The 16,052-nt window shown below is 35.9% G+C and overlaps 1 protein-coding gene across 14 annotated transcripts in view; it reads left to right on the top strand.

Annotated features, from left to right (window-relative positions):
- Positions 1-16,052, top strand: part of NUMB (NUMB endocytic adaptor protein) — a 196,245-nt gene that overhangs the window by 146,702 nt on the left and 33,491 nt on the right. For 9 of the 14 annotated variants that reach the window (XM_032593407.1, XM_030319512.2, XM_030319503.2 and 6 more), the window contains 2 exons: positions 4,606-4,680; positions 10,537-10,569. In XM_032593407.1, the coding sequence (XP_032449298.1) occupies positions 4,606-4,680; positions 10,537-10,569 (108 nt within the window). The remainder of the gene's footprint in view (positions 1-4,605; positions 4,681-10,536; positions 10,570-16,052) is intronic. The other 5 variants (XM_032593405.1, XM_032593408.1, XM_030319513.2 and 2 more) reach the window with 1 other exon arrangement.

Here is a 16,052-nt window from a genome sequence, read left to right as displayed (position 1 = left end):
GGTCCGTGAGTTCGAGCCCCGCGTCAGGCTCTGGGCTGATGGCTCGGAGCCTGGAGTCTGTTTCCGATTCTGTGTCTCCCTCTCTCTCTGCCCCTCCCCTGTTCATGCTCTGTCTCTCTCTGTCCCAAAAATAAATAAACGTTGAAAAAAAAAATTTTAAACCCAAAACTATCTCCCCGAAAAGATTATAGATGGTTACACAGGTTGATTCTTTCAAAACCTCAAAGAATAATTCTTATGCTCTTTAACTATACCAGAGCATATGGGGGTTGGGGGAGGAAAGAATGGTTTCCAGATTTTTTTATGGCATTAACAGAATCCTGATATAACAAAGATAGCATAAAACAAAAAGAAAACCATAGACCAGTTCCACTTATAAATATAGATGAAAAAGTAGGCAGAAAAATAGAACAAGTGGGATCTAAAAGTATAATAAAGACCAAAGTAGGGTTTAACTTAAGAATCCACAAATAATTCAGTATTAGGAAATTTGATATAGTTCATCACATTGATGAACCTAAGAAAAGGACTTCATCATTGAATGGAAGCAAAGTTGAATGATACACACTTGTGGATTTCCGAACTTAGTACAAATCTATAGTAATCAAAACAATGTCATACTGACATAAGGATAGATGTATAAAACAATGTAATAGAATTGAGAGTACAGAAATAAACCTATACATCTGTGGCCAATTGATTTTTGAGAAGGGTACCAAGACCATTCAATGGGGAAAGAATGGTCTCTTCAACAAATGGTGATGGAACAACTTGATTTCCACATTGAAAAAAAAAATGAAGCCAGACCTCTACCTTACACTATGTACAGAAAATTAACTTAAAAGTTAATATAAGAATATAAGAATAGGGGCACCTGGGCAGCTCAGTTGGTTAAGCGTCCAACTTCAGCTCAGGTAATGATCTCACTGTTCCTGAGTTCTAGTCCTGCATCGGGCTCTGTGCTGATAGCTCAGAGCCTGGAGCCTGCTTCGGATTCTGTGTCTCCCTCTCTCTCTGTCCCTCCCCCACTTGGTGCTGTCTGTCTGTCTGTCTGTCTGTCTCTCTCTCTCTCTCTTGCCCCCCCTCTCAAAAATAAATAAACATTAAAAAAATTTTTTTAAGGAATATAAGACTATTAAGTCTTATAAACCATAAAATTCACAGAAGAAAACTTAGTGGTAAATTATCATGACCTTGGATCTGGCAATAGATTCTTAGAAAAGACATCAAAACCATGAGCAACAAAAGAAAAAATAGATAAACTAGACTTAATTAAAATGTAAAATTTTTGTGCACTAAGGAAGTTATCAAGAAGATTAAAAAACTGCAGAATGGGAGAAAATATTTGGGAATCACATGTTTGATAAGAGTCTAGTATTTAGAATATATAAAAGAACATGATTTAAAAATAGACAAAGGATTGGAATAGAAATTTCTCCTAAGAAGATGTACGGATGGCCAACAAGTACATGAAAAGATACTCAACATCATTAGGTATTAGATTCTTATTGATATGAAATACTATTATGTATTGTTTTTAATGTAGTAGTTTAGAAATTCTCTAAAATTTGAAGCCCTTGTATACACTGAGTATCCATAATGGATTCAGTGATGTTGAGTTTGAGAAAACATTACCACTGTTTCTCATCTATAAAACCAAAGAGTGGAACTAAATGTGGATCTAGATAGAAAGTGTTTAGAAAATAAAATTTGTAGCCACAATTTGTTGCACTTGACAATCTAAAATAGAATATGTAAAGATTTATCTTGTTGGATTTCATATTATTCAGATTTGGCCTAAAGAGGTTAGACTCCTTCAGCTTAGAACTGTATATAATACATCATTTGATTCACTAAAAAGTGAGGATTTTTCCTATTTATATAATGTTCACTCAAAATTATAGCTGTTAAAATTCTTCAGACATTTAATTATTTTGGTCTTAGGTAATGATCGTTATGATTGATGCCTCAAGTTACTTGAAGTCAAATAGTTTCCTAAATTGATTGTAATACACTGGTTTTATGCACTTATGCAGTATTGGAAAGATTTGAGTAAAAATGAAAAATTCCATACGTATGAGCATTATAAGATGGTTCTTGGTCAGGCTGCTTGGGTTTGAGTATTCACTAGCTAAGTGACCTTGGGCAAGTTACTTAAACTCTATGCCTGTGTTTCCTGGGGTTCTTGTTGTTCTGCTCTCCCATACGTTCCCACTATTTCACCTCTATGCAGGGCCAAATGGTGGGAGATATACAAAGGGGGAAGAAAGCAGAAAGGGTGTTTGTCCCATCTTCCTGGAATCACAGTTTCACTAACCAGGAGGAAAGTTCCCCTCCCTCAGAAGTGTGGCTCTTGCAGGTTTCCATTGCTGCCATCAGCGCCACCACCACAGGATATTTTGGGGAGCTGGGATGTGAGACAACAAACAATTAAGAGAGATAAATAAAAGGGAGTATGATTCCTATACTCTCTCCTGATCTTAGAGCCACAGCTAGAGTGCCTTTCCCAGAGTTCTTTTTTATTTCCCTCAGAGTTCTTTCTTTGCCACAGCACTCACTTTTGGATTTCTGGCTGTGTTAAGTTCAAACTGGAAGCATCAAAAAAGAGAGGGAGGAAAAAAGGAGGAGAAGAATGGGAGGTAAACTCCCTGCCAGTTCAGAAGTACCTTAGGGTGCCTGGATGGTTCAGTCGGCTAGGCATCTTGAGAGTCTGGCTCTTGATTACAGCTCAGGTCATGATCTCACAGTTTTGTGAGTTCAAGCGCTGCATCAGGCTCTGCGCTGACAGCACAGAGCCTGTGTGGAATTCTCTCTCTCCCTCTCTGCCCCTTCCCAGATCCATGCTTGCTCACTCATTCTCTCTCTCTCTCTCTCAAAATAAATAAATATTAAAAAATATATATCTAAGATCCTGGTATTCTTCTTGAATTTCTTTTCTACTCTTTACAAAAGAGACCTCAGATAGGTGCTCCATGCATTCTGTCCAGGTTTTATGGTTTCATTCAGCGGGTTGGACAGAGAAAAGTGGGTCTACTCAATGTTAACCCAGAACCAGACCATAAATTTCCTTTTAAAAGAGAGCACTTTCAGGGGCGCCAAGGGGGTTCCGTCGGTTGAGTGTCCAACTCTTGATTTTGGCTCAGATCGTGATCCCAGGGTTGTAGGAGCTCATGAGGCTCTGTGCTGAGCATGGAGCCTGCTTAAGATTTCCTCCCTCCTCCCTCCCTCCCTCCCTCCCTCTCTCTCTCTCCCTCCCTCTCCCTCCCCTGCTTGCAAGGCTCGCACTCCCTCCCTCCCTCCATCTCTCTCTCTCTCTCTCTGTCACAAAATAAATAAATACATAAATAAGAGTACTTTTGTAATATTCCCACCATCCCTTCTGTTTTCTCTTACCTATTCCCATGCTAAGGTACAGTTTGAATTACATTACTGTAACCTTGCAAAAAAAAAGCTTTATTAGCTCTCTATGGACTCTAGGATTAAAGAGAGACTTGGGGCCCATGGGTGGCTTAGTGGGTTAAGCATCCAGCTCTTGATTTTGGCTGGGGTTGTGATCTCACGGTTTGTGTGAGTTCGAGCCCCACGTCTGTCGGGCTTTGCGTTGACAGTGCGGAGCCTGCTTAGGATTCTCTTTCCCTCTCTCTACGCCTCCCTCACTCACACACACACTCTCTTTATCTCCAAATAAATAAACATTTGTAATAAATAAATAAATAAATAAATAAATAAATAAATAAATAAATAAATATAAAGACACATTCCAGCATTAAAGTTCCCCAGCTGTATATACCTCATGTTCTAGCCAAACAGGAATACTTGCAGATATATAGTTATGCTTTTCTACACCTATAACTTTTGTTAAATTCTCTTGGCCTGAAATAGTTTTCTAGCCTTTCAATTTTTGCCTCTTCAAATTCTACACATCTTATAAATATTTTTTTAAATGTTTATTCATTTTTGAGAGAGACAGAGCGTGAGTGGGGGAGGGGCAGAGAGAGAGGGAAACACAGAATCCCAAGCAGGCTCCTGGCTCTGAGCTGTCAGCACAGATCCCAGCTCAGGGCTCAAACTGACAAACCCCTCTACACATCTTTTAAAGCTTAAATGTACTGCCCTCTTAAAATTTGTTTTTTAGTTCTCTTCCCTGCTCTTATATGCTTGCCATAAAAGGAATATGTGATCTCTTCATCCTTTGAGTAACTGTTCTTTTTATTTGTGCCTTTTTCAATATGTGTGTATACATATACATACATGTGTTTATATATGTATACATACACAGTTGATTTTAGGATTATTTTTTGTGTTCAGAGACACAGTAACTATGTCTAGCACAGGCTATTATATTCAGATCCAATAGATTTAGGTAACATTTAGTGCTTACCATGTACTTTTTCACTTCTCTATAACAGCTCTTTGAGACATTTATTCTAAATCTCATTTATATGAGGACACTGAGGGTTAGAAACATTATCTTAACTCTTCTATAGTAGTCGTTTCTTACGTGCAGAAATTTTGATATTCAATTTTCTACCAACTGATACTTACCGTATAGTAGCTACTCAATAAGCATAGCAATAACCCTAACTTTTTTCTTCTTTTCTACAGTACCTTGGCCATGTAGAAGTTGATGAGTCAAGAGGAATGCACATCTGTGAAGATGCTGTAAAAAGATTGAAAGCTGTATGTATTTGATGGTTGCCAGGGTTGATCTATATGCTGAAATATTTTTTTTAAAGATTTTGCTCAATAAATTTTAATGATTCGCTATCCAATAACAGTATTTCTCTTAAGGCAAAAGATGTGGGCTCTCTAATAAAGAGCATCTCATGTTGTCATCCAAAGATGTCAATAATAAAGACCAATTTTGCCAATTTAGGCCAGACATTATCCAAAAGTTACTTTTGATTCAGAACCTAAATTAAACAAGTGGTATGAAACATTACAGATGAATAATGTTCTAAAACCAAGAGAAAACTATTAGAGTTAGTGTCTTAACTGTGATAACTGGGTTTTAATTACTGATTTTAAATTTACTACAATAAACAGCTTTCCAGGAAAAAGTAGAAGATAGAGTTACCTGTGATGATGGCTAGTGAGGTTTACAGTTGGGGGGAGGGCTTACTATTTTGGCTACTACTCCCCAGTTTCCTTCTATATACTCCTTTAACATAAACAGTGTATTTCCCCTGCCTTTTGCACAAACTTGAGCATACTTGAAATGGAGGGGCCTTTTCCAGGATACATAATGTTTTCTTTGCCTATTATACCATAAAACAAATCCCAGGCACAGGCCTGTGTATTTAGTAAAAGGAGAGAATGGATTCAGAATTCATAAAGGTTTGCAGTAAAGTGTTAATATCATATTGTGGATAGATTTGAAGAATGTTTCATAAACTCTGACAATCCTCTTCGCAACCTTCCTTCTCTCCAATGTGTGGCCTTTTACCCTTTTGCTATGAAAGCATTAACCATTACTTTTGCATGCCCTGCCCTAGACAGCATTAAATACTTGTTGCTTTAGGTTTGCTGGTATGGTAGGCTGTCACAAGTCTGGCTACTAGTGAGTGCTTTTTTTTTTATCAATTTGCTTAATAATCAAAACTTTTCTACTTCTTGGTACATCTCATATGACCTCTCTTCTGTAATCCCTCAATATAAAAGATACAATAATAAAGAAGCAACCAAGTTAGAGAGGTCTATTATATTTTGGAACAAATGACTGTGAATCTATTGTAGAAGGGAAAGGAGAAAAATAACTGATTATAGTATGCAAAAAACTAAAAATAAACCAATATGTAGACACATGTACATATACACACACATACATAACATTTACCTCAGATTTTGGTCATTTAAATTCTTAAATGATTGAAGCCCTTCCTAGTCTAATCATCATTAATGTTAAAGGGATTATATTCATCTATTATGATATGTGAAACTATAATTTATAGATTGGTCATGTCCACTTGAGTTTATTCTCCAGTTACATACAGCCTAAGTAATGTAATTTTCCAGGAAACATAAATTCAGTCTCTTCTTTAACAAAATAATTCTAAGTTCACTAGAAGAATAAGTTTAGCTTAGAAAATTTTTAAAGTAATGCAATGATTTGCCCTACTAGTCATTAAAGAATATTTTAAGCATCATAATACTAATGATCGAAAACAATAGACAAATCAGTGAATATATTACGTAGACCTGAAACAAACTACAAATAGTTATTAAATCTTATAACTTATATAACTTACACTTAGAAGGCTAGTCTTTTAATTCAGAGTGTGGCTTCATGTTCACTTTCTAAATAAGGGAAAACTAGGGATGGTTTCAGTTTGTACAGAATATATTAAGAAATGGTATTTAGTTTAATGAGTAGTGAATCCGCTTAAGTGGTTTTTTTGAGAGAGAGTGAGAGAGCTTGAGCAGGGGAGGGTCAGAGAGAGGGGGAGACACAGAATCTAAAGCAGGCTCCAGGCCTGGCTCGATCCCAGGAGACTGTGAGATCATGACCTGAATCGAAGTCAGATACTTAACTAACTGAGCCATCCAGGTGCTCCTTAAGTGTTTTTTTTAAGCCTACTTTTCATTAGAAACATCTCTTCATTATATACATAAGTTAATTGTGTAAAATACAAATGAATAAAAACAGTACATAAAATTTCTTGCAATCCCAGAGATGGCCATTATTCACCATCTAATTTTATTTTTGTTTTTATTTAAAGCTTATTTTTTTATTTGGAGAGAGAGAGAGAGAGAGAGAGAGCAAGAGAGCGCGCACAAGTGGGGTAGGAACAGAGAGAGAGGGAGGGAGGGAGAATCACAAGCAGGCTCTGCGTTGCCAGTGCAGAGCCTGACACAGGGCTCGGACTCACAAACTGAACTATGAGATCATGACGTGAGCCAAAATCATCAGTTGGACGCTTAACCAACTGAGTCACCCAGGCGCCCCTTCACCAGCTAGTTTTAAAACTAATTTTTTTAGGAGCAACTGGCTGGCTCAGTCAGAAACACGTGACTCTTGATCTCAGTTGTGGGTTCAAGCCCCATGTTGAGTGTAGAAATTACTTAAATGTATAAAGTTAATAAAAAAAAAACTAATTTTTTTAATCAAATGAAATTTTTACCTTTTTTTTAACCATGAAAATTATAAACTATAAACATGATTATTTGAGGTATGGGACTATTTAGTTAATAAATTTAATGGGTTTTATTTTCATCAGAAATAGTAACCAAATTGCCATTTAAAAAATTATGCCTATGCCTGGAACAGTGTTTAGTACATAGTAGCCACTCAAAAAATATTTCTAGACTGAGTATACAGAAAATAATTAGGCCCTCAATATGTGGTCAAATCAAATCTCCTAACAATTATCATTACCATATGTTACATTTAGTGTTTTAAAGTTTATGAAATCTCTAAAATATCCTGATTTCCCTATGGTCGTTTATGACTAATACAAAGTTTTATATATGTCAATTGCTTTTCTGGATATACTTAAACTTTCAGGGGAAATTGACCACTTCTGAACTTTTCATTCAAGAAGTTCTTTAAAGTTTTTCAAACTAATGCTATCCAAGAGACTTGGGGCAAATGTTGTGTATAATTTCAGATAGATAAACATGTATTTAAAAAATAAGATTGAATTTTTGGGTAATCGGGGTCAATTTCCTATTTATTATAGTCAATAAAACTCCCCCTTACAAATATTCTTTCTAATTCTATACTGAGAGGCTTGCAGTAAGTTGGAATTCTTCAGGATGTTGTTCTTCTCAGACCATATTAGTTCACAAATATTTATGATTTTTCTGTTCTTTTCATAGTTTTACTGTGCAGAAATTTCTGGTTGCCTCCTGCCCCTTATCAAACATTCATCAAACATCTGTAATCTGCTGTGCCAGATGGTTATATTGTACCAAAAGCTATGTCTCCTTCTTAGAGTTTCAAATAAATGGAAGTAAATGTAAAAGAAAATTAAAGAAGAAATATGTAACTAGTTTGAATGCCAGAGTTTTAAAATTTAAAGAATTATATAGCTCAAATATATCAGTTAAGTAGCAAAACAAACATCGTAAACTTATTACTTGGATGATAGTTGAACTAAAAATGTGACATTCTAGAGCTTCTTAAATTTATAAATAATTTAGGAAGTTGGATAATTTGCAAGTATGGTTTCTATTTTTCCTCAATGTAGTCTCTTATAATTTAGGATTACTTTAATATCAACTAGAAGTTATGTGCATAGTTAATATTCTCAAACAAAAAGATACTGTAACTAAACAAAATTGAATTTTCAAAATGCTTTTCAAGAGCATAAATATGTTTAAATTCTTTTTACTTTGTATGATAAAGTTAGTTAAAGGTATTTTTCTACTCGTTTATTTTGTGACATGAGTGCACAAATTAGCTCCATTGGGACTTAGATTGTATAGGATAAATAATAGAAACAACTATTGCCCATTTTCAGTGCCTTTAATGACATAGGCAGTTGCAGGATGAGTAGTAATGTCATTTATCAGTCTATTTTGTAAAAAGTGTATAGGGCCTTTGGTTATCTTGCTTGACACTAGTTCAATACACTCTTCCTTTTAAAGGTCTTTTCTTCCCGTTGTCTCTGAATGTCTCTCCTTCTCTGTCTGGGTTTTAGACTAGTTTCATTATACTGACAGTTTCTAATATGTTGTTTTTTTATTCACTATTTGATATATTTGCTTTAATATATGTTCTTGTTTTAGCAGGTAAAAGAATCATAACTTGTTTTAAAAAAAAACACTAATATTCTCTGATAGCTATCTTTTAATGCATTTGCACGTCAACTTTTTTTGTTAACATCTGAAGTCTTTTATGAAGAGGGCAAACTACATGTTTAACAAGAGCTTTCCTGGGAGCTAAATTAAATATTAACAGATCTCCTTCCCTCTCCTCCCTAGCCCTCAAGAATGGTGAATCTTTTAACTTGGGCTGCATCTTTAAAAGCTGATGGTTACTCACAGTCTAACAAAACTAGGGTCACCAAACTTGGCAGTAGAAATAAACTTACTCTTATTACAATAACTACCTCAATTACTTCATTGTTTTTCCAGCTTAAGTTCAAAACATTTTTTGGAAATATTTGATGCTGTTTGTGATTTTCAAAACTTAGGTAGAAAACAAACTATTCAGTGTTTGAGAGTAGTGAATGAGTTTATAAATTGTTTGAGAGAGCAAAATTTCAGTACATTTGTCTTTTTCTAGATACTTATCCAACATTAAACGCTGATTTTAAAAACGAAAAGCTTAAAGTATAGTTCAACCAGAGTTAGGAAATGTAAAGTTAAGACAGCTTGGGTTAGAACCCATCTTTGCATTCAAGTTCTGATTTTATTTTTTTTTTCTTTTTTTTTTTTTTTCAACGTTTTATTTTATTTTTGTGACAGAGAGAGACAGAGCATGAACGGGGGAGGGGCAGAGAGAGAGGGAGACATAGAATCGGAAACAGGCTCCAGGCTCTGAGCCATCAGCCCAGAGCCTGACGCGGGGCTCGAACTCACGGACCGCGAGATCGTGACCTGGCTGAAGTCGGACGCTTAACCGACTGCGCCACCCAGGCGCCCCTCAAGTTCTGATTTTAAATGGTAGCCAGCTTTCAAAGTTGTACATGCTTAAAGATTGGTGCTGGGACCATAGTTAGCTCTCTCTTATCTACATAGTTTCAGAGCTATGCAAGTTTCTTTATTCTAAAACAGTAGCATTTTAAAAGAAAACAAAACCCTATTTTTAAAATTTCTTTTGTGGTTCTTGTTTGGTTCTCAGATATATTTGTTTTTTCAGCTGCAATGAAAACATTAGCTTTGTGTTCTTTATAGCTGATTTATTCTCTTTTTGGAATAGAACATATCTATTATTTCCCCCATGATTGTTGTGGAATTGATCAGCCCAGATATAACATACAAATTGATCCTAATGCATAAGTAAGGATTCTCTAACCTCTTGAACTCAGTAAGAAAAAGTTTGACAAGGATTCTTGCTACATACTCATAATTTAATTTTATGTGTTGCATTTTTTATGTGGTTATTCAAATGTGGACTGTTTTTTTAATTCATGACTTCCACATAGTTGACCACTGATGTTTACATTGAAAAAAATGTATATGGAAATTGAAAAATGTATTTACTACTCACTATTAGGAAATTTAAAATGCAAATCTTGCCAAACCAATATGTGTTCATCTTTTTCTCTGCTGCCAAATTTGGATAATCTCTGTTTCAAAAGTAAATACAGAATACTAAACTAACTAGTTGCTCTGCATGGATACACAGGTTCTGATTTCTTCTCACTCCTTTCATGGATTCTTAGGCCATATAGTATGTTTCCCTGCATTTTCATGCACCCTTCCTTTTTCCCTGTCACTCCTGGTATGGATAACTCTTTAAAACTCTCACTCCCTCCCCTTCTCCTACTTTGCCCTTTACCCAACTTCTGTATGTGCTTATTGGTGTGAAACCCTGGGACATTTAGCCCATACAATAATAGCGCTCGACTTGTCCCCCTGTTCCTCCAGGAAAGGAAGTTCTTCAAAGGCTTCTTTGGAAAAGTAAGTTTGATGCCACATTCGTGCTTGCTTTATAAGGAGTTACACCCCTAGTATAGCACTGACATTGGTTTCTTCATAATACAGGAATTGATTTGACTATAGAGGGAAATTAATAAATTGGAAACTTGCTATCTATGATGTTAACTGTGTGTCTGTTGATACTAAAATCCAATAATTAAAGCAGATAAGTTAAAAGAGGATTATTTCCTCAAAGCTAGGTATTAAATTTAATTTGATCTTACAAAGCTGTTCATACTAGCATATTAGCTGGGTTTTTAGCAAGTGGGTTTTACTTAGTGCTCAATGTTGAGGGAGAAATGGGAAGAAACACTAAGTTCAAGTGGAAATTGAATGTACACATTTTACATTCAGTGCTAATACTTTTTTTTTTCAGTCTAAATCAAATTTCAGGTAAAGTGAGTGAAAGTACATAAACCTACATTTGGAGATTCTGTGATTTTTTTTTTTTAAAACCTGGGCTGCTAATCTAAGAAAAATTATCTTAATTAGCAGTCTACCAAATATCTATCATTATGTGTGATATTCTTTCTGTACATGCTTTTCAAGTAATGATTATTTAATGTTCAGAGTTTCTTAAAATTAAGAATATATATACAAATAGCTAAATACATTTCTAACATTTTTGTGTCAAAGCTTATCATTGTTTAGTTTTGAGTAAGTGCTACAAAATAATTCAGACTGAGACAGCATAAGAAAACACTACTGTCATTGGATAACTGACTATAAATTATAAAAAGTTAATGTGAATATAAAAATCCCATCACAATTTTTTTTTTACAAGGTGGTTTTGTTACCTTGGAAATTTGTTTTAAAGAACAAATAGTTTCCATTTCTTAGGTAAATATTTTAGTTGTAACTTGTTTTTACATTCATGTAGGTCACCTTTATACTATAAATTTGTCTATAAACAAATTTGAAGAGCTTGAATGGCTTGATTCAGTTTACTGCTGTGAATCTGAAATAGAAAGTCATATAATTTACCCACATACGTCACAATAAAATTTCTTAGTAGACATCTTGAGTTTGAGTTAAATTAACAAGTCTGTATCTAGAAAGAACTAATCCTATAGATATCTGCATCATTACAGTTAACCCTGAACAATGCCAGGGATCAGGGCCTTCATCCCTCTCCGCAGTGGAAAATCCCTGTAAGATATTTGACTCTCCATGAACTTAACTACAGTAGCCTATTGTTGACCTTACCAATAACATAAACAGTCCATCAACACATATATATTTTTTTAATGTTTATTTTTGTGAGAGAGAGACAGAGCACAAGTGGGGGAGGGGCAGAGAGAGAAGCAGACAGAAGATCTGAACATGCTCTGCACTGAGAGCAGAGAGCCCCTAAGTGGAGCTCAAACTCAGGAGCCATGAGATCATGACCTGAGCCAAAGTCGGATGCTTAACCAACTGCGCCACCCAGGCGCCCCATCAACACATATTTTGTATGTTATATGTATTATATACTGTATTCTTATGATAAAGTAAGCGAGAGGAAGGAAAATGTTAATTAAGAAAATCTTGTGGTACCTGGGTAGTTCGGTGGATTAAGTGACTGACTTCAGCTTAGGTCATGACCTCACAGTTCATGAGTTCTAGCCCCACATTGGGCTCTCTGCTCTTGGTGTGGAGCCTGCTTTGCCCGCTTCGGATCCTCTGTTTCCCTCTCTCTGCCCTTCCTCCACTTGTGCGTGCTTACTCTTTCTCTCTCTCTCTCTCTCTCTCTCTCTCTCTCTCTCTCTCTTTCTCTCTCTCTCTCTCTCTCTCTCTCAAAAGTAAACATTAAAAAAATTTTTTTTTAATCTTAAAAAATACATTTACAGTACTGTATTTATCAAATCTGTACATAAGTGGATTTACACAGTTCAGTATTCAAGGGTTAACTATATAAATAGGCATTATAATTGTTAAGGAAGTTTTTGTGGATATTTATTCTTTTCCAAATAGAATTTCTCAAAGCGATTTTACATCACCATAATTATTATACAATTTAAACTAGCTTCCAAGTGATCAGTTTTTAATATGTCTACTTTAGTAAAACAACCTTGGGGCACCTAGGTGGCTCAGTTGGTTAAGCATCTTGATTTTGGCTCGGGTCATGAGCTCATGGTTTGTGGTTTGAGCCCTGCTTGGGTTTCTCTCTTTCTCAAATAAATAAAAAAAATAATAATAACCTTGTATAGACCTTGCATAGAAGGCTAGGTTATAGAAAATATTGATTTGGTTTATAGAAAAAACTTGTTAAAAGGTTATACAACATGCTGTTAGGGAACAAAGGTAGCTTTCAACTCAAAATCATCCCAAAGTGGCAATATTCATTGCTATATAGAATGGAGTCAGGGTGCACTTACAGTGTAGCTGAACTGGGTCACACTGTTGCATTTTGCAACATGATTATATGGCATGAGAAAGAAAATTAAGAATCATCTCAATCCTTAAAATAACCCTGAAATTATTATTCTCCCTATTTTACAGTGAGGAAACTAAAGTTTATAGAGGTAGGTGTCCTGCCCAAATTCACAGATCTGATAAGTGGTAGAAGCTAGAATTTTGGACCCAGATAATTTGACTCCAAAGCCCACATTCTTAGTCACTATGCTATACAGTCACTCTGTTTTCTTATTATTTACAACCAAAGTTTTAAAGATTGAAGCTTGGGGTGCCTGGTTGGCTCAGTTGCTGAGTGTGTGGCTCTTAATCTCAGGGTTGTGGGTTAAAGCCCCGCATTGGGTATATAGATTACTGAAAAATAAAATCTTTAAAATAAAATAAAAAGATTTAACCTTAAAAGGTGCTAATAAATAGCTTCCTATAAACTTATTTCACTTTATGTTTTTTTGTTTATTTATTTATTTTGAGAGAGCGTGTAAGCAGGTGAGGGGCATAAGGAGGAGAGAGAGAACCCAATCAGCCTCTGCACTGTCAGTGCAGAACCTGATGTGGGGCTAGAACCCACAAATGAGATCATGATCTGAGCCAAAATCAAGAGTCAGACTCTTACCTGACTGAGCCACCCAGCCACCCCTCAACTCACTTTTTTTATTAAGGCTTTAAAGAGTTTTTTTCAGCGGTTCAAACCAACATTTTATTTATTTGGAGATGTTTATTTATTTTTAATTTGTTTTAATATTTATTTTGAGAGAGAGAGCGTGAGTGGGGAAGAGGCAGAGAGAGTCCTAAGCAGGCTCTGCACTGGCAGCACAGAGTCCAGCTCGGGTCTTGATCTCACAAATCATGAGATCATGACCTGAGCTGAAACCAAGAGTTGGACGCTTAACTGACTGAGCCACACAGGAGCCCCTTATTTGGAGATATTTAAATCATACTAGTGAGTTTTACTCTCACAGAATTTCCTTAAAAGACGCTCAGCAGATGGGCAGTAGGTGTTGTATAGAAGTGTGGAATCACTAAATTGTACATCTGAAGCTAATATTATACTATATGTTAACTAACTGGAATTTAAATAAAAACTTTTTTAAAAAGGAAAAAAAGATACTAAACAATCTACTAGCATCTGTGAACCATTGTGACTGTCAGAATTCTTTTGTTATTGAAGGGAGAATTCTTTTTATGGCAGGACAATTTTATTCTAATGTATAACTTTTTATGTTATAGTAAGTCATTTAAAAAATTATAAAAACCAACGGGGAAGAAGCATTACCCATAATCTCAGCAGAAATGTGCTTTTAAATGAAAAACTTTAATTTGGAGCCTTTTAAATCTTTCAAATTGCCATTACTCAACCCACTTGCACACTAATCTACAAGAAATTGCCTGGCGGAAGAGACTTGGTTTGTCAAGTTTGCCAGGTCAATTGTGACTTAATGAAAGCTGAAAATGAAGAATCTCATCGAACAGTATATGATAGGTAGGTTTTTTGTTTTGGGGGGTTGTTTTTGTTTTTGTTTTTTATTGCTTATTTACCTTTGAGAGAGATAGAGAGACACAGTATGAGCAAGGGAAGGGCAGAGAGAGAGGGAGACACAGAATTGTATGCAGGCTCCAGGCTCTGAGCTGTCAGCACAGAGCCCGACGCAGGGCCTGAACCCACAAAGTGTGAGATCATGACCTGAGCTGAAGTCGGACGCCTAACCGACTGAGCCACCCAGGCATCCTGGTAGGTTTTTGGGGGTTTTTTTTGTTTGTTTGTTTGTTTGTTTGTTTGTTTTTAATTAAAGTATAGTTCACATATATAGCATGTTAGTTTCAGGTGTATAGTGATTTTATAGTTAATTACATTTTGAAACACTATGATAAAGGTAGTTATCTTCTGTAACCATACAATGCTACTATAATATTACTAACTATTGAGTTTTTAATCCAGTACAGTTTCTCATAAATTTTGACACTTTCTTAGCCTTCGTGTCATGTATGGTTTAGTGGTCGAAGATAAAGAAAACAACAGTTAGGAAGAGGGGTGTCCACCAATCACATTTGCATAAAAGTAGGTAGATGAAAGGATTATTAGCCCTGAATCGGGATTTATAGATCATCGCCAGGAGGATTGCTTCCTCTTTTTCCTAAGTTGTTTCCTGAACCTGACCAATGGGTCACTTCCCTATTCCTGCATCACCAGTTAATGGAAGCAGTGTCTCCACAAGCTTTTGCAATAGGGAACAGATAAACCTGAGTCTGTTACTGTATTATTAGCTCATTGTAAGCTTATATGCCTCTTGGGTTTTTTTGTTTTGTTTTTTTGAGAAAGAACACAGGCACGTGTGGGAGAGGGGCAGAGAGGTAGACAGAGGGTCTGAAGCAGGCTCTGTGCGGACAGCAGAGAGTCCAATGTGGGACTCGAGGTCATTACCTGAGCCGAAGTCAGACGCTTAACCGACTGAACCACCAAGGCGCCCCAAGCTTACACACGTCTTTAGAAAGAAGGAAAAAAACCCCGAGAACCATTTTCCAAACTAGCTACATTAAATTGCTCACCATTGTTAGGAGAGCCAAGAATGTACTCAATTTTTTAGGATGTACTGCATACAGCTTCATTAGTGTATTTGGCCATACCAAATAAATACTTGATTAACCCAAGTGATTACATGGCACTTAACATTTGATTGAAAAGGATTTTATAATTTTAATATATTTGAGGAACCCTCTGAGCTAGGTAAACTATATTCCCATTTTATGAGGAACTGATTGAATACAGAGATATGGAATGTTCTTAGGCTATTGTATTAGAAAAATTCCAGTCAGTCTACCTCCTGTGAGTCTCTCTTCTATGAATTTCCTTTACTACTCACATAAAATATTCATTTCTGGTCCCCAAATATGTAGAGATTTTTTTTTCTCCCACACCAACCAATTTTTTGCAACCTCAGCTGGTTATTCCACACTTTAGCTCAGTTCTAACACTGTCTACCTGGAGATAGTGTCTGATCCCACACCTTAAGGGCTCAGTCCCACAAGACTTCCCCTACCCTACTTCCAATGCCAGTCACAAGTAGTAAGTCCCA

This window comes from Lynx canadensis, chromosome B3, assembly GCF_007474595.2.
Source record: "Lynx canadensis isolate LIC74 chromosome B3, mLynCan4.pri.v2, whole genome shotgun sequence".
NCBI lineage: Eukaryota > Metazoa > Chordata > Mammalia > Carnivora > Felidae > Lynx > Lynx canadensis.
The sequence above is the reverse complement of the archived record's forward strand: the minus strand, read 5'-3'. Positions and strand labels throughout refer to the sequence as shown.